Raw genomic sequence first — 18710 nt, 5'->3', positions numbered from 1 at the left:
AGGGAGGACTGGGGGGTGGGAGCCCCCAGGGAAACACATGCCAGGAGGAGGGAGGACTGGGGGGTGGGAGCCCCCAGGGGGAGCACAGACCAGGAGGAGGGAGGAATGGGAGGTGGGAGCCCCCAGTGGGAGCACAGGCCGGGAGGAGGGAGGAATGGGAGGTGGGACCCCCAGGGGAGCACAGGCCGGGAGGAGGGAGCCGAGCCCTGGGGTGAGCTGACGCCTCCAGGAAGCCAGCAATGTAGGTAAACTGCTCTGACAGCACCCGCCCCCCAGGTCAGATGACACCCTTCACACCCTTCAGACACAGGTGGGTGTCGGGAGGCCACTTCCTCCTGTGGGAGGCATTCTGGGTGCTCAGGGGCCCGGGCCAGACGGCAGCACTGGCCAGGGCAGCTGTCCAGGCGAGCGGCCTCTGGAGGACACATACAAGGAAGGGATGGGAGCTGCCCGGCCTCTCCCCGCTCTGGGCCCCGCGGTCATGGTCCCCCAGAGAGGGCCACTCCTGCTGCTGGCCCTCAGCTTGGGCCTGGTTTGTGCCCAGCAGACGCTAGAAGAGGTGCCCGTACAGCCAGGCTTTAATGCCCAGAAGGTAACCGAGCCGGGTCGGGTCCCAGCTCGGCCCTGGGACAGGGATGAGGGTCCTCGTGTCTCGTGGTGGCACTCTGCCAGCAGGAGCCGAGGAGAGAGACCACGTGAGGGGCAGGGGCGTCCCCAGCCCAGGCCCGCATCTGCCCAGGCCACCAGGCACCCAGCTGAGCACTGTCACCCTTGGGACGGGAAGGGACCTGCCCATTGCCCACCACCGCAGGGGTCGTGGCTGGTGCTGGCTGGCAGGAGCAACCCCGGGCCTCGGTGGTGGCCCCAGGACAGTCCCCCCCTCCCCAGATCCAGGCCAACAGAGGACGGAGCCTGGACCAGACACGGGAGGAGCTGAAGGGGGCAGGGAAGGGAGAGGCAGCAGGAAGGGGCCCAGGGGACCCAGAGGGCGGCCTGACAGGGAAGGGCATTTGCAACAGGGACAGGCCACTTGTCCCCCACCCTGACCCCCGCCCCCGCACACCCGCAGGTGGAGGGGCGCTGGCTGACCATCCAGTTGGCCTCTAGCCGTGCACACCTGGTCTCCCCAGCCGACCCCCTGAGGCTCGGCCTCCATTCCATCTGGACCCGGGACGAGGATGTGACGTTCGTCTTGTTCTGGACGTAAGCGTGGCCCCTGCAGCTCCTCACGGGGTGGTCTTCCCAGGGGCCTCCCAGGGGACAAGGACCAGGGGTTAGACCCGGAGGGACCCGGGGCACCGAGCTGCAGGCTCGAGACCGTCCTGAGAGGTAGGAGGTTTCACTTCAGAAGCCCCCAAAGCTTTACGACAGGGGCCGTGGGGAGACACACGGGGCCCGGTCCTCGGCTGCCGGCGTCCCTTCCCGCCTTGTGAGCTGGAGGGGCTGGGGCAGCACCGCGGTCAGTTGGTCAGGAACATCTACGGTGGTGACGAGCCGTGTTGAACCCAGAGACACTTACAACACTCTGCACCGGTGGCCTTGAGGACAGTGAGAGCCACGTCCTTGCCTGCGCTGGGCCAGACACCACGGCGCTGGCCTGTGCAGCCACAGGGTCTGCTGGTACCCAGCCCACCCCCGCCCACCCCAGGTGAGAAAGGAAGACCGTGGGGCAGGGGGCCAAAAAGGCTTGGTCTTCGTGTGGAGCCCAGGTGACCGGGGACGGCCAGGACCAGGCCACCCACCCAGAGACCGGAGGCTCTGAGCCAAGGACAGACAGGTGCAAGTCGTCCCGGGGGCTTTGGTTCCGTTCCAGAAACCAGGAAGCCCCTGGTTCCTCACTCCTACCCTCTAGCCCCGTCCAGGCACCTCAGGGGCCCACCCTCTTCCTCCCTGCTGGGCGACCCTCGGGAACCCAGGTAGCCGAGAGATTCAGGTGGACACCTGGGACCTCAGCCAGGGCGCCTCCGATGCCCCCTGGGGCAGAGCCCAAGCCGGCACCGTCTGGTGCCAGTAGACAGGGAGAGGCCGTGACCCCGGAACGCTCCCTCCTCTTTCCCCAGAGGAGAGGGCGTGTGCCAAGGAGTCAACGTCACCGTCCACCCGACTGGGCTCCAAGGCCAGTTCCAAGGCTCCTGTGAGTGGCCCAGGCCCCCGGCCCGGGTGCCGTGCTGGGCGAGGGGAGGGCGGGGGACGCCCGATGCCCTGCACCAGGGTCACGGGGGAAGCGCCGTGCCAGAGGGAGACGCCCTCCCGGTGCCCAGCGCTGCCCCGGGGGTGGGCCTGGGGGCGGAGGAGAGAGGGCTCACCTGTCACCGCCCGGGGTCTCCCACAGGGGAGGGAGGCAACAGCATGCACGTCTGCTTCGTCGGCACGGACTACAGTAACCTCGTTCTTTACGTCCGCCTCGAGGACGCCGGCGAGGTCACCAGCCTGTGGGCGCTGCTGGGTAGGTGGTGGCTCTCCCCGACCCCGGGGCGTCTGCCGAGCCCTGTGCTTACTGCCAGCGGCTCCCGGGCCGCTCAGAGCTGCACCCCTGTGGGCATCCCTGCCCGCACCGCTCAATCCCTCAGGAATTCGTCCAGCCCATCTCCCGCCTGCTTCGCCTGTGTCCTGGGAGCGGGGACGCTGCGCCAGAGCAGAAACCCTCCCCTGTCTTCGCCGGGGAGATAGCCTATGAGCCTAACAGCCACTGAGTCACATCAGGCTCCAGAAAGTGGAAGTGCCACGTGCAGGAGACCGGGGGTCACGGGGGGAGGGTGTGGAGGGTGGGCTTCGTGGGGAGGGGGGCGCACCTTGTCCTCCAGACCAGATGGAGGGGAGGGGCCGTCCCGGGGATGGGCCCCACCAGAGCCAGAGCCCAGGGGGTGGGCAGCGGGGAGGGGGCGGCCGGGTCCTGCAGGCAGCAGGCTGCGGGGCGAAGGGAGGACCCCCGGGGACCCTCCCCCGAGGGGCGAGGGCTGCACCTGGGCTGCCCAGGGTGGACCTGCTTTCCGAGGGGGGAGGCGGCCCAAGGCTAGGCCGCGGCAACCAGCCGCACGGTAGGAGGAGGGGCCCTGAGAAAGGTCGGGCCCGTGGGCTCTCGGCGTCCCCCCCACCCGACCCTGTGATTCCAGCCAGAACGACGCCCGGGGACCCCACGTGGCTGGGGAAGTACCTGGAGTACGTTAGGGAGCTCCGGCTGCACAAAGCCCCGGTCTTCAATCTCGATGGTGAGTGCGTGGACGCGTCCCCGACGCCAGGCCGCGCTGGGAGCATAAGACCAGGGCACAGAAAACCACGGCCAGCCTCTCCGGGGCCCATGTGGGCGGGCCTGCGCTGGGCGCCCTGTAACGTGGTGACCCGGGCACAATATCCGTCTCCATTCCGTGGGTTCAGACACTGAGGCTCAGAGAGGCTTAGAAATAAGGCCAAGGCCACACAGCAGGGCCCCTCACCCTCCCTTCCCTGTGCGTCATCCAGTCCATCAACAAACACAGGCCAGGCTGTTTGGGGGGCGATGCATGTAGATGGAATGAGACAGACACGTTGTCCAGCCCTTGTGCGGTTTCACAGGGACAGGGCAGTGGGGACAGGGCAGCGGGGACAGGGCAGTTCACTGATCTCCTGGGGAAAGAGAGCCCAGAGCAGGGGAGCACGGCCGTGCTGTGGGTGACCCACGAGGGGGCTAGCTGAGGGGCAGGTGGGGTCGTGGAGTCTGGGGGTCAAAGTGAGGGCCCCGGGACCATGGCAGGACGTGGCTGCCTTGGGTGCTGGATGGCAGAAGGCAAGGTGATCCCAGAGAGGGACGGGCTGCGAGCTGCGTTTGCGTGATTTCTAAGTGGACGGACAAAGCCTCGGCATATCCCCATCCTGTTCTCTTCCCTCCACAGCCCGGTGTCCCCCAGCTGAAGCCTAGGTCAGGGCCGCCCGAGGCTTCCTGCCCGGCCCTCCTGCCCCCTGCCCTCGCTTCTCCCCGCTTCCCCCACCTTGCTTGCCCCGGTGCCTCCCAAACCCCCTGAGGCAGCCCCTCCAGCCTGGGCCTGGCCCCCACCTTGTCCGCCTCCCAGCCTCTCCCGGCCGGGCCCAGGGGCGTGAGAACACTCTAGGAGGGGACAGGTGGCCCCCAGAAGTCTGGGCCACAGCAAACACAGCACTGAAGTCTGGCGGATGGGGCCACCCGTGGAGTCCCTTCAGGGACACGACCCTGCGAGGGGCTGGACTGTACCCTCTGACCTGCTCCCGCCACCTGGGTCCTGCTAGGATGACTCCAGAGAGGTGCCCTGGGCCCCGTGAGCCGATGCAACGAGTCCCCGCCCAGGTCAGAGGGCGCGGAGTGAGCACAGCACCAGCCCGTGCTCCCCAGAGGAGCCAGGTCAACACAGGCCCGTGCACCTGCACCACAGATGAGACATGCCAGCGCCGTGCCCTGGAAGTCAAGGCCACTACGAGGGCAGTGCCCGGACGGAAGGCGTCCCCCTCTGCCCAGGTGAGCCGGGGACCACCCGCTGCAGGGCGGGCTCTCAGGAAACTGGGTCAGGGGCCTCCATACTTACCGTCTGGAAATGCCAGAGACAGGTATGACCGGATCCCGCCCCAGATACGCCCTGGGCAGAGACAGGGCCTCCCAGACCCACGCCTCTCAGCAAGGCAACATCCACGGCCACGTGAGGCCGGCACGACGGCGAGCTGGCCGCCGGTGCGGATGTCTGGCTGCGGCTCCCTCAGCCCCTGGAGACGAACAGGTACTCAAACACGATGCTTTCCTGCTCATTCGTCAAGAAATCTGCAGAACGTCCGGGGAGAAAAAATTTTTTAAATCCTTACTCTGGGACGCTGAAAAACGACTTGAGTAAATGGATATGGGATGTTCCTGCAGAGTCCTTCAACATCACAAATATTTAATAATCTTCAAATTAACCTAGCTATCCGAGCAATCCAGTCAACGTTCCAGTGGGATCCTTACCCCGAACTGCAAACCAGAATCTAAAAGGAACAAAAGTTTTGAAATGTTTGTCAGAGAAGTCATGCAAATACTGTGTTATTCCAACAAAATATGAACGTACAGCGATTACAATCGTGGGGAGTTAGCTCAGGGACAGAAAGAAAGATCAAGAAACGAACCCTAACAAGTATAATAACTCAATGTGGTGTACAAAGGGCCTGTCTTAAGGGGCATTATTTATTCAATAAACACTGCTGGGGGAAATGGCCAAGATATTTAGAGAAAAAAATAAGTTTTGATATCTGACTCTTTGCATTATCTCAAAATAATTCCTGACTGATTCCAAATAAGCAAGAAACCTTGAGAGTTCTACACTGTGTGGAAGAATGGGATGGAATCCCACCCCATGGATCCTACCCTACGGATGGGATGGGATGACATCCTACCCCACACATAGTAAGGGAAAAGATGGTGATTATGTTTTCGGCGCATCAAAACCATCCTCGCCAAAATTACGTATAAACCTGAACCCAATGTCGTCGACGAGCTCGATAAAGGGTTCACGTCACATCTGTGAAGATATGTATCCAAGCCTATGACCGGGGCCCCTACGTGAGAAAAGTGGCACACACACACAGATGCACACACACACAGACAGCCCGTCCCTACGGCGTAAAAGGAGCTTTGACATCATAAGGATCCCAGAGAAAGATACGCTATTTTTACTTACCAAATAGGCAAGATTCCATTTTTTCCACGGCTGAGTCAGCGCCCACTGTGTGGGGGTGCTCGCGCTTGCTCGGAGAGACGGCCCTGGCTTTTGTGTCCTGTGGACAGACCTGCTCTTGGGCCTGAAACTTTTAGGCACGAACACGTTCACCTGCCCTTGTCCCAGAGAAGCCAGGGAACTCACGGTGTCTCCAATGCCGTGATTTCATCAGAGGTAGAAGGTTAGAGCCCCTCCAGTAAGACCCCCGGCCTTGCCCACCAGTCGGGGAAACGCTTCTGTTTGCTCGAGTCAGGTACTGAACCGCACGGCCCCCTCTCAGGCCTGACGTGAGATGGCTAACGCTAAGCGTCGCACATGTGGGGCTTGTGGCTCACAGAACATCTCTTTTCTCCGTTTGGAGACATTCACAGAGTTCCGTGTGAGAGCCACTCGGCGAAACCCAGGAGTAGGCGTCCCCGAACATGACATGGCATCATTCTTTTGTCAAAGAAGCCAGCTGCCAGAAAAAGTGGAATCGGCTAACCCTGGACAAACACGTCCTTTAAGGCAACCTTCGTGTCACATGGCATCCAAATAGCGGGGGTGGCAGGATGCGGTCGAAGGGGCGCGGGGCTTGGCCCCAGGTGGACTCGGGGACGAGCCGGCAGCCTCGTGCCTGCCTCCCCGGCCCCCCGCTTCTACTCCGGGGACCGATCCTCAGGATTTCAGTGTTTTATTTGCCGTTGGGGGACGCTCACTGTATGGCTCACCGGCCGTCACAGGGACCCACGTTCCGGCGCCTCAAACCTCAGACGCGTATCCCGCGCGTCCTGGAGGCTGGAGTCCGAGATCCAGGCGGGGCGGGGCTGCTACCTCCCGAGGCGTCCCTCCTGCCGTGCAGACGGCCGTCTCCTCCTGTGTCCTCACACGGTCGCCCCTCCGTGTGTGTGTGTCCCGATCCCCTGTCTCAAGAGGTCGGGGCCCGCCTCGTGACTTCACCGTAACTTCATCACCTCTGTGAAGACCTCGTCTCCAGGTAGTCATGTGCTGGGGTGCTGGGGTCAGGGCCTCCACGTGCGAACTGGGGGACACAATTCAGGCCGGACGCTATCTAACCCTCTTTGTTGTCCCATAAAGAAAAGCTTCGGGCCCTCCAGCCCTCGTAGGGACTCTCTAAGCCCTCCCTGCCCTAAACATACAGCGGTCTCTTCCACGATGGCATGCAGCCGCCCACGTCCCCCTCCAGAGCCGCCCACGTCCCCCTCCTCGCTTTTAGCACCCCTGGCTACTGAGGCACATGCGTATTCTGTGAGCTGATGAACGTCTCCTCTGTATTTTAACCCTTTGCCCTTTTGGGTGTGTATGTCTTTTTCTGGGCTATAATTTTTCTCCATTTAAAAAATCATTTTGGGGCGCCTGGGTGGCTCAGTCGGCCAAGCACCCGACTCTTGATTCGCTTCAGGTCATGAACTTGCAGTCTGTGAGTTTGAGCCCCGCATCAGGCTCTGTGCTGACACTGAGGACCCTGCTTGGGATTCTGTCTCTCCTTCGCTCTCTGCCCCTCCCCTGACTTGTCTCTCTCTCTCTCTCTCTCTCTCTCTCTCTCAAAATGAATACACTTAAAAAAATAAATCATTGTACGCCTCAGAAATGATGTCCCGGCTCTCTACAGTACATGGGTCCCAACGTCACTGTGAGTAGACATTAAATAATCATTTTTAATGATTGGGACTGGACAGTTCCAAACGGCAAGGAGAAACATTTCCCTTGGGTGGTGTGCACGCGCCAGCCCCGGAAGCCAGGAAAGCGTCAGGACGCCCGTGACCCCGGGAACCTGCCGCTGGGCATTTGCAGGAGCCGGCGGGTCAGAAGTACCGGCGGGAGAGCCGCGTGGCCTTGACCGACCAGACCTGCGCGGGGGGCCGGAGCGCCGCGTTCCAGCTGTATTCGGGAGACAGCAGCTTGGTGGGCTTGTGCGTGAAAAAATACTTGTTCAGGTGCCTTTCGTAGGTGCTGTTCAGCCCATTCTTGTGGTCGTGAGTGACCCCTTGCAGGTAACCTTCGATGAGGGTTAAAACCTCCAGGGGCCGGCCACCGATGACGGAGCCGTCATAGTAGAAGTCCCCCTGCCCAAACGGGATGCACGCTGCCGATTTGGGCCTCCTCTCGTAAGGGATGTCCTTGTTTTTAAAGTACCACCAGGCATGGAGCTGAGCCACGGACGTGCCCAGGGTCTCCACCCCAAAGTCGTTCTGGAAGACCCTGTTGACAGTCATGCTGAACAGAAAGTCGACTTCGTCCTCAATGTGCCCTAGTATGTGTTCAGCCAGGGAACTCATGCGTGTGAGGTGAAAGTCACCCCACCGGTCTCCTTTGATGGGGAGGACCTTGAAAGTTCGGAGAGGATCTGGCTCCAGGTCCGGCAGCCTGGACAAGGCGTCCACCATGATGTAAAAGACGACTCTGTAGCCGGTCATGAAGTGCTTATTCGCTGATCGCATGAACAGCTCCAGGTACTGGTCCGCAGTCCTGCAAAACACACACACGCACGGAGGAAGCCGCTCCCCGAACGCTCGCGAGAGAGGAACGCACGTCCCCAAACGTCTGACTTATGAGTCACCGACGCTCCAGGACCCCCGACAGGAAAGGGGAGACAGGCCCGGTCTATAGTTTCGACTGCACTGGTCAGTGAGAAAGGACATATTGACCTGGAGGGTCTGGGAAAAAAGCCTTTAAAGTTTTGGAACAACTGTTGGGAAGAAAGAAACTGAACTCCATGGTATCTGTAAAAAGGCAGCCAAGTGGCTTTAACGACCCGGCTAAGGAAGGAGTCTTTGTTTTTGTTCAGGACAGCCACATACGGTGGTTGTGGGCAGCTACGGGCAGCCTTTTGGAGGTAGAAGGTCCCCGGGCACTCATTCGTACTTTTTTTTTTTTTTTTTCAGAATAAAACGGGGCAAACCGATGGCCCCTACCTGCCAGTAGCAAGGACAGCCAAGCCTATGGTGAGGTTCTGTCTCCTGTAGTATCTCCCCAGGACCTGTCTATTGAAGGTGCCTTCCCATATGACTGGGGCCAGCCAGTCTGTGATTGTTACAACATCAGGGCGTTTCCTGTTAACAGACGAGAAGCCGGTGAAGCCGGTGCCCCAGCGGAGGCCGTCCAAGCGACACCAGCTGACGCCTACGGAGCCCTTACCACGCGCCGGGCACTGTGTTGGTGTTCATTCGGTCCTTGCAGCGGTCTGTGCGGGAAGCACAATTATGGTCCTTGCTCTTGGTGTGCAGAAACAGAGGCGCAGATCGGTTGAGCGAGCTGCCTAATACCGCAGGGCTGACACATGTGGGTCAGCACGCGAGACCCAGCACCTGCTGCTTTTGTCACCACGCCACCTGCCTCTGGGCCCAGGGACGACCTCCTCTGAGCTCCGGCTCAGCTGAACTGAGGCAGCTCAGAGTCAGAACGCCCTCTGGTATTGCCTGAAGCCAGGGCTGCACGCACACTACCTCTGCGTCCCTATGCTTTATCTTCCCTTCTTCCTCTTTTTCTCTCCCTCCCCTTTCCCTAGAAGATCCAGAAGGTGCTTTCTCTAAACTTCCCCCTCTTGCATTAGGTCCATTAGTGCAATCTGGCAGAAATAAAAAGTCTAAAAAGGAGAGAGACGTTAGATGTGCTTTCAATAACAGCACTTAAAGCACGCAAAGCTGGTTCAACATGTGAAAATCGTTTGATGCACCTGCCATAGCAGGAAATTAAAGAACAGTCGGATGCCCATAGCAGTTGACACAGAAAAAAACATTATACAAAGTCCAACACCCATTCATGATGAAAAAAAAAAGAAAGAAAAGAAAGAAATGAAAAACTCCCAGAAAAAATAGAAATAGAGGGGAATTAACTTGATCAAGAGCATCTACAAAAATCCTGTGGCTAACATCATACTCGACGGTGCAAGACTGAATGCTTTCTCACTAAACCTGGGAATGAGGCAGGGATGTTCACTCTCACCAGCTCATAGTCGGCAAAGTTATGTGAATTCTAGCCATTGCAATAAGGTAGGAAAAGGAAATAAAAGCACCAGACTAGAAAGGAGATTATAATAACATCCCTATATGCAGATGATTTGTTTACATATAAAATCCTACAAAATCTACCCAAATCTCCTAGAACTAACAAGTGAAGTCAGCAAGGTTACGGGACACAAGATCAGCACACACACAGAATGAATCCATTTCCATATACTAACAAGGAACACGCAGGAACTAAAATTAAAAACACAATGCTATTTGCAGTTGCCTCCAAAAAAAAAAATGAAGTATTTCGATACACCACTGTACCCACCAGAAGTCCCTGCCCATTCCCCCCCCTTCCTGTAACCCACGGCAACAACTAATCCACCGTCGGTCTGTGTAGATTTGCTTATACTGGGAATTTCATACAAATAGAATCATGCCGCACGTGGTCTTTGGTGCCTGGCTTCTTTCGCTTAGCCTGCTCGTGGGGAGGTTCTGAATCGTAGCATGGATCAGTAGTTCCTTTCTTTTGTGGCTAAATAATATTCTGTGGCATGGATTTTGTTTATTCACTTGTCAGTCGATGGACGTTTTAGTGGTTTGCATTTTTCGGCGACTATCAATGGTACCGCTATGAACGTTTCTATGCAAGACTTTCTGTAAACATACATTTTTTTTTAATTCTCTTGGGTGTGTACCTAGAGGGGAAATTTCTGGGTCATACTGTAATTTCACGGCTAACTTTTTAAAGAACTGCCAAACGTTTCCAAGCAGCTGCATCGTTTTACGTTCCCACAAGTAGTTCGCAAGAGTTCCAAACTCGCTGCTTTCTCACCAACATCTCCTGTGGTCTAACTTTCGGAATCTAGTCATCGTGCAGTCTTTACACATCGTAGGGTGTGAAGCGGTATGTCACCATGATCTGGATCTGCATTTCCCAGATAACTAATGATGTCGAGGATCTTTTTGTGGGCTTGTTAGCCACATAGTCGAAACAGCTGAATTAAGTCTTGGGGCAACAAAAGCAAAAGCAAACAGCTGGGACGACATCAAACTAAAAAGCTTTGGCACAAAAAAGGAAACCATCCACAGAATGAAAATGCGACCTACTGAATGGGAGAAGATATTTGCAAATGACATGCCCGATAAAGAATTAATACCCAAAATAGTTTTAAAAACCCATACAACTCAACACCAAAAAACAATCCAGCAAGAAAACTAGAGGGGTGCCTGGGTGGTTCAGTTCGTTAAGCGTCCAACTCGATTTTGGTTCAGATCATGATCCCAGGGTCGTGGGATCAGGTTCTGTGCTGGGCACGGCGCCTGCTTACGATTCCCTCTGCCTCTCCCTCTGCCCCTCTGCCTCACTTGCGCACACACTCTATCTGCCAAAAAAAAAAAAAAAAAAAAAAAAAGGACAGATGGGGGCACCTGGCTGGTTTCATCAGTACAGCCTGTGACTCTCGATCCCGGGGTTGTGAGCTGGAGTTGGGCGTGGAGGCTACTTAACAATAAAATCGTTAAAAATAATAATAATAACATAATTTTAAAAAATTAAAAATAGACAGATGACCTGAACAGACATTTCTCCAAAGAAGACATCCAGACGGCCAACGGACACGTGAAAAGATGCTCGACATCACTCATCACCAGCGAAATGCAAATCAAAACCAAAACGGGGCATCACCTCATGCCTGTCAAGTGGCCAGTAGCGAAAAGACAAGAAACGACACGTGTTGGCGAGGATGTGGACCCAAGGGACCCTCGGGCCCTGTTGGTGGGGACGTGAGTTGGTGCAGCCGCTGTGGAAAACAGTACGGAGGTTCCTCAAAAAAGTCTAAGACAGAAATTTCAAAACAGAAGTAATTCCCCTTCTGGGTATTTACCCGAAGGCAATGAAAACACTAATTCCAAAAGCTACATGGTCCGACATGTTTATAGCAGCATTGTTTAGGACAGCCAGGGTATGGAAGCAGCCCGGGGGTCCGTCAGTAGATGAACAGATAAGACGTGGTGTGTTCACACAACGGGGTACTGATCAGCCACAGAAAAGAATGAGATCTCGCCATTCGTGACGGCACGGAAGGAGCTAGAAGGTATTGTGCTAAGCGGAACAAGTCAGTCAGAGACAGACAAGCACCATGTGATTTCTCTTATACATGGAGTCTGACAAAACAAATGAACAACGAAACAAAAAAACAGACTCCTTAAATGCAGAGAACAAACCCGTGGTTGCCCGTGGTGGGGGGGGCGTTGACAAAACAGGGGACGGGGAGTGAGGTACAGACCTCCGGTAATAGGAAAAGCAAGTCACGGGACGAGAAGTACGGCACAGGGAACACGGCCCACGACACTGCACTGAGTCTGCAAGGTGACGGATGGGGCCACACGGAGGGTGGGGGGGTGGGCACTTTTATTGTCTTCTCCGGGGGCAATGTCCCCCGTGTACAGGCCATACCGTCTTCTTTCTCTGCCGGTCTGGTAATTTCGGGTTGAGAAACGGATCATTTCAAGAATGTGGCAGTCTAGAAACCTGACTCTTTCTAACTGACCAGGGATTTCAGCGAGACCATAAATAACAAAGAAAACAGACTTTAGGGGGCTCCCGGGTGGCTCAGCGCGTTAAGCGTCCGACTCTTGATTTCGGCTCAGGTCATGATCCTGGGGTCGTGAGACTGAGCCCCGAGTCGGGCTCCACGCTGAGCACGGAGACTGCTTAAGATTCTCTCTTTCTGTCTCCCTCTGCCCCTCTCCCCCATTTGCGCTCTCTCTCTCCCTAAAATAAAAAAAAAAATACAAACTTTATAAAAGTCATTAAACAAAGGACCCTAACGACATAACGAGAAACAGGAAACATACCCAGGGTGGGGGGAGGGAGGTCTGGCTCAAGACTGTTGCAGAGCCAGAGAGAGCACCCAGTCCAGGGCGAGTTATAATGCCGGAACGCTTACTTTTCTTACTGAGCGTCACCTCTTTTTTTTTTTTTTTTTTAATTTGAGTTGGACACTTAGCCAATTGAGCCCCCCAGATGCCCCTACGCCTGTCTTCTTTTTTTTTTTTTTTCAACGTTTTTTATTTATTTTTGGGACAGAGAGAGACAGAGCATGAACGGGGGAGGGGCAGAGAGAGAGGGAGACACAGAATCGGAAACAGGCTCCAGGCTCCGAGCCATCAGCCCAGAGCCTGACGCGGGGATCGAACTCACGGACCGCGAGATCGTGACCTGGCCGAAGTCGGACGCTTAACCGACTGCGCCACCCAGGCGCCCCTACGCCTGTCTTCTTTGACCTAATGGCTCTGTCTTGGGGATCTGTCCCACAGATCAACTCGCACGACAGTCGAAAAGATCGACGTCCAACGTGTGTCGCTGAAACATCATTGCAAAAGCCCCAAACCGTAGACAATCTAAAACCAATAGGGAGTAGGGTGAGTGCCTGACGGTGCATGGCCCTGAAGTCCAGTACTCCTCGGCCGTTACAGACGGGGATGGGGCCCCCCAGCGCGGGTGCCAAAATATAGAGGGGCCATCACGGCATCTTCAAGCCACCCCCAAAGACAGTCTGTCACTCACTACGCCAAGATGGTTAAACCAAGTACCGCGTGCCCACATCGACGGCCTTAAAAATTGCAACTCCGGCCGCAGGAAGCCTCCCGGGGCAGCTATGATTGGGTGACCGGGAGAGGCCCATGGCTCCAAACTGGGCACTATTATCCTCTCGCGGGGTGGGCGTGTTCATTCTTACCCAGGATGAAACCAGTCTGAGAGCCTGAGTTCTTCTGCGGGAGGCCTGCGAGCGAAGGGAAAACCGAGTTATTATAAGTCACCCATGTGTTCAGCAAATACTTACGGAGCTCCCGCGGCGTGGCGGGTGCCGTCAGGCACTGGTTCCACGGCTGTGGCCCTACAGCCTTCACACTGCCCTGGGGGAGCTGAGGAGGCGACCAGTGGCCCCCAGGCTCAGGGGCTGCCGGTGGGGACAGGCTCTGGGTATGTAAGTGGTCCATCCGACCCGATTTGGGGGTCAGCCGTGCCACGCGGAGAGGAGTTATCTCCGCGCGTCTGGGAGGGGACACGTGGTCAGGAAGAGGGGCAGGGCGAGGAGGCGATGGCCACAGTGGGAAGGCAAGAAAGGGCTCGTCCGCGTGTTCCTGACTTGTGCGGATTCAGCGCCCTCGTCCCCCGCGGAGTGGCTGTGCCGTGTTAGTGTGAACGGGCTGGAGAAGGAGTCAGTCGTCGTCTTTGGTTTTCATCTAAGTACGTGATGCACCTCGAGTTCTGTGGTGCTTTAACGAGCGCATTAGGTGGCTTGCTCCCGTAGTGCTGGGACGTGCTGTCCGTAAGGGAAGAAGCTCGAGAGGGCACCCCGATTTCATCATCGGACCCTCCAGGATCAGACTGTCAAAATCCAGCCAGTGCCGAGCTGCACTAAAACCACGAAGTGACAAACGGCCAACTCACCACAAAGTGGACTTTCTTTTAGAATGTCGGTGTCACGGGCTCCTGGGGTTGTACCGAGCATTGGAGGAGTGGAAGACGCGGTTGGTTGAGGAGGGGGTCCTGACCTAAAGACACCACCACCCCGGAGAGAGGGGCCCAACGCACGGCGGAGCCGGCCTCGTCCCGGGCGGGCGGGGGAGGGGCTGAGCCCACGGGACGCAGGGAAGGGCGCCTGGCTCCCTGCCGCCCCCCGTCCCCGCCCGGTCCGGCCCGACCACCCACGCTGTGTGCCCACACACCCAGCTGCTTGCGATGCGGCCGACTTCATGGAGCCCACAAACCTGCACTGGTTTGTGGTCTTCTAATCACCGAGCAGCAAACCGTCACACGGACGTGTGGTCCTCCTGGCTTCCCCGCGGGCTCCAGGGACAACAAAGCTTGCGATGCGGGACTGTCATCTCTGTCCTGTTCCCTGAACACCCCTCTCCTTGGACCTGCCCCCACCACACGCGCACACACACGCACGCACACGCACACACACACACACACTTGCCTAACGGAGACGCACCGTGTGCAGAATATTCCCGAGCTGGTAGGCAAGAAAGCTGACTTTCTGGATGCCTCTGGGACCTTCTGTCTCTGGTTTTCCATCCCTTCTGGGTTGATCACCACTGGAACCGCCTGGCTCCTGCTGGCTTTGCTATCAATCTGCAGGGTCTTTTTCTTTTTTTGGTGAGAAAGAGTGAGTGTGCGCGGGGGAGGGGCAGAGAGCGAGCGAGCGAGACAGAATCCCAAGCAGGATCCACACGGTCAGCGCAGAGCCCAACGTAGGGCTCGAACCCACGAACCATGAGATCATGACCTGAGCCTAAATCAAGAGCCGGACGCTTCACCGACTGAGCCCCCAGGCGCCTGTGGGTCTTTATACAACAAAGCTTCTGGCCACGAGATGCCCTTTCTGGAGGGAGGTTTTCCAGACAAGATACAGGACCCCCCTGTCCCCGCCATGTGAGTTTAACATACACTGCGTGGCCTTTTCAGATGGGCTTCCTGTTCTTTGTGACCCGCATTTAAGGCTCACCCGTGTGTTCGTGGCTCCGTGGCTCCGTGGCTCATCTCTTTTTAGTGCCGCATAACATCGCCTGGTCTGGACGCACCGCACTTTATCCGCTCACCCCTGCAGGGCATCTCGGTCGCTAAATTTAATTCTCAGTAACTGCGAATAAAGCCGCTATAAACACCTTGTGACGGTTGTTTGTGGACACAGTTTTGAGACCGCGTGGATAAATTCTCAGGAGCATGATTGCTAGGTAATTGGAGAGACTGTGTTTAGGTCTGGAAGAAGCCGCCAGACGGTCCTCAGCGTGGCTGCCCCGTGTTGCGTGGCCCCTGCCGCGAACGAGAATCCCGATGCCCCACGTCCTCGCCGGTGCGTGTGTTGTCGGGTTCGGGATTCGGGTTCTCACGGGCGTGTGGCGGGGGCTCCTTGTTCGATCTGCAATTGTGTCGTGACACACGATGTGCCCGTCTGCTCCCTGCGTAGCTTCTTGGGTGAGCTGTCCTTTTGGATTTGCCGTTTTAATTAGTTGTTTCCTTGTTGTTGAGCTGTAAGAGTTCTTTGCATATTTTGGACACAAGCCTTTTATCAGATGTGCGTTTTGCGAGGGCTTCATGTTTAAACATGTTCTTTCTCACAATACGATGCCTTTCCAATAGCTCGTGGGGAGAGAGCCCTGCTCCTGAGGCCGTCGTGAGGAGTGGGGAGGAGTCAAGGATCGGGAGAGAGGCGCCCCCTGGGCCACGCCTGCCGCTGTGGCCCGGACGCCGGTCATCGTGGACACAGGCTGGGGCTGTTTGTCTGGAAGAGCAGCCCCGTGCTATCGCCGGCCTTGCTTCCCTTTTCCGTCACGACTCTTATTGTGCAAACTCCCGACGGGCGTCTCCCTCCAGCCTCTGGACCGTCTGCCTCCCCTCCGTCAAGAATGGAAAAGCTCCCGGGAGCAGGTGCTTGGGGTCAGCGCTGCTCCCTCAGAAACAACCCTTAGCCATCGCACGGTGCTTCGTCCCACGGAGGGAAGGGAACTTTCCAGAGTGTTGCCAACGTCTGGCCAAAACCCAGCACCCCACCCCATCTGTGCCAGTCACTACGGGTTGTGATTCCCTGGCATCTATTTACCTGAGACGATGCTCCAGCAGCAGGAAGGAAAACACACATGAAACCAGCACCAGAATCTTTCTCTTCAAATTCATTGTCTCCTGGACAAAAAAGGAGAAGAGAAGATGTCAGATAGTCAACATTCACGTGCCTTTGCCACTTGCAACCATGGTTCACAACGTCTAATCTGCAGACATGGGGACACCAACCACAGCCCCTGCTTCCAGAGCGCTCGGCCAGCAGCACCGGGCCGGCCGGGGTGGGGGTGGGGGGCTCTGTCCTCCCGCAGCTCCTCGGGGCGCCGGGTGCCCCCCCGGGACCGAGTGCAGCGGCCGTGGTCCTCCTCGATTGCTCAGCGAATGCCACCCGCGTGGCAGAAAAGAGACGCACGAAATCTCCCCCACCGCACGGCTGGGAAAGTAAAGCGAGGTCACGAGAGGAAGTCTTCCTGAACTAGGAGGCGTGGTGTGTCCCCGGAGTAGATCTCTTGTTCTTTTCTCTCGCACAGATAGTAGGATGGCTCATTTGTCCCAAGACTAAATGGGGGTTTAAACAAAAACTACGAGCTCCCGCGAAGGTCGGTGCTTCTGGACAGGGATTAAAGCCCAAAGCGTAGGCCCTACATTGAAACGTGGAGCTCGGCTCCAGCCAGCCCCCCGAGCTCACACGGGAGGGTTTACGCGGGGTTTCTGTTCACACGTCTGGAGGGTTACGTGGCCGAAGCAGAGCGGAGGCCTCTGATGCCTCACTTCTGAGCACTCAGTTAACGGGCAAGAGGCTTTCGATCCGCGCTGAGCAGCTCGGTCGCCACCAGCCACGTGCGGCTGCTCTGACCTCAGCTGTCCCCCGAGTGCACAAGACACACTGAAGGCAGACGCAGGGGGAACGGAAAGAAGTAAGGGATCTCCTTAATAATGTCACATTGGTAAGATCTCGAAATCATAATAGGCCGGATCTACCGAACTAAGTGCCGATATGCTGTGAAAATCAATCCACGCGTTCTTTTTAGCTTTTACAACGTGGCCACTAGAAAAGCGGATGCTGCAAATGCCGTTCTTCCGCCAGACGGTCCGCTTGGACAGCACCGCCCTGGACACGGCTTTCACGCCCGTGACGGGCAACGGGCCACCGCTCAAATTCAAGGGCGTCAGAGATGCCAGGCAGAGGGGGACGGAGGGGTCTCTCTAGCATGTGCCCCGGTGACACCGCTCCAAGCAGGTGCCACTGTCACCACAACCCCTCGAATTTTTCCACACCCCCCCCCCCCAAAAGGGTCCCTGTACCTCGGCCAGGAGGATGGAAGAGCCCAGGTGGGTGTTTCCCAAGCATTCTGTCTCCGGGTCTTTGTGAAATCACAGGCCGGACCCTGTGCCCTGCTCTCGGGGATGGTGAGCCTGCCGTGGATGGTGACGTCGGCAGACCCTTTGATGATGCGGACGTCAGAAAGTCAGTCATAATGATGCACCTGCCAGCGGGGGCTTCTCACGGTTGCCAGACGACGGGACCTTGTCCCATCCGAAAGGCAGAGGGTATTTCTAAGCGCTCCTTTGCCTTTCGCTTCCTCCGTTTTCCCTCCTCATTCTCTAGGGACCGACCCTTACCCACCGCGGGGTGTCTTGAATGGTGCGTGTGCTCACCCACACGGCAGAAAGAGCGCGCCCGCTTCTCTTTTCTCGTCCTGCAGGTGCCGTCCACCCCAGCCCAGGAGCGCGTCCCTCGTGCTCCCCGACAAGCCTATGCAGGACTCCCCTCTCCGACCACAGAGGTGACACGTTTCTGTGCCGTGCGGCCTGTCAGGTCCACTAGCGAACAACGAAATCACAGTCACGCGTGACCCCTGCGTCCTGATCCGTGGTCGTCACACGCGTCTTCCTTTACCCTCCCCTTTGGAAATAAAGGCGTTGTTATTACCGGGAAAGTAACACGTATGTGTGGCGTCTCCACCCCCCGGGGCTGCGTAACAACTTGTCACCGCAGAGTCGTGTGCCCGCACAGCAGAGGGGGCCCGAAGTGCGGGAAGCAGGTGTGGGCACGGCGTGCTCTCCGGCCTCGGTGAAGGTGGGGGTCCCCGGCGCCCCCCCGCCCCCACCACTCACAGGCTCCTGACTCCGCCCTCCCGTGGAAGCTTCTCCCGTGTGTCCGAGCTTCCCCGTGGCGCCCCCGGCTGCTCACACCTGTCTCTGCGCGCTCTGCCTCTGGGCGGCCGGCCCGGCGTTCTCAGAAGACCCGGGGCAGGGGCCTGCCCATCCCCCAGGAGAGGCTCCGTCCGGCGCCCGGCCCCGGAGAGCCTGACCTGGGTGGGCCTGCGTCTCCCAGCAGCCACGGCGGGCCTGGAACACGGATCTCCCCTCTCCCTCCACCGGCCCCCGTGACACCGCCTTTACCTGAAAGTCAAGCCCAGCTTTGACTCACTTTACGTTTTCTCCCGATTTTTCCCTTCGAGCAGGTGTTGAGTCCTGTGCTAAGAGAAATTCGAC

At 57.4% G+C, this 18710-nt stretch overlaps 2 protein-coding genes across 3 annotated transcripts; one reads left to right on the top strand and one right to left on the bottom strand.

The window, feature by feature from the left end:
* Positions 1 to 366: 366 nt before the first annotated feature.
* LOC109258758 (minor allergen Can f 2) lies at positions 367 to 9286 on the top strand. Its single transcript, XM_053908558.1, has 7 exons — positions 367 to 592; positions 1070 to 1203; positions 2061 to 2134; positions 2333 to 2446; positions 3114 to 3209; positions 3870 to 4465; positions 8576 to 9286. Exons 1-6 carry the CDS (start codon positions 440 to 442, stop codon positions 3893 to 3895), a joined length of 597 nt encoding a protein of 198 aa, XP_053764533.1. The 5' UTR covers positions 367 to 439; the 3' UTR covers positions 3896 to 4465; positions 8576 to 9286.
* GLT6D1 (glycosyltransferase 6 domain containing 1) lies at positions 7367 to 17616 on the bottom strand. 2 transcript variants are annotated; one of them, XM_053908556.1, is made up of 5 exons: positions 17517 to 17616; positions 16255 to 16334; positions 13384 to 13428; positions 8606 to 8743; positions 7367 to 8159 (listed from the first exon to the last, which is right to left on the bottom strand). In XM_053908556.1, the coding sequence occupies exons 2-5, from the start codon at positions 16326 to 16328 to the stop codon at positions 7496 to 7498; spliced, it is 921 nt and encodes a 306-aa protein (XP_053764531.1). In that variant the 5' UTR covers positions 16329 to 16334; positions 17517 to 17616; the 3' UTR covers positions 7367 to 7495. The 2 variants fall into 2 exon arrangements, with proteins under 2 accessions (XP_053764531.1, XP_053764532.1); XM_053908557.1 differs by lacking the exon at positions 8606 to 8743.
* Positions 17617 to 18710: the final 1094 nt, after the last annotated feature.

Source organism: Panthera pardus, unplaced genomic scaffold, assembly GCF_024362965.1.
Source record: "Panthera pardus isolate Hobbes unplaced genomic scaffold, ASM2436296v1 HiC_scaffold_20, whole genome shotgun sequence".
In the NCBI taxonomy this organism is placed as follows: Eukaryota; Metazoa; Chordata; class Mammalia; order Carnivora; family Felidae; genus Panthera; species Panthera pardus.
The sequence above is the reverse complement of the archived record's forward strand: the minus strand, read 5'-3'. Positions and strand labels throughout refer to the sequence as shown.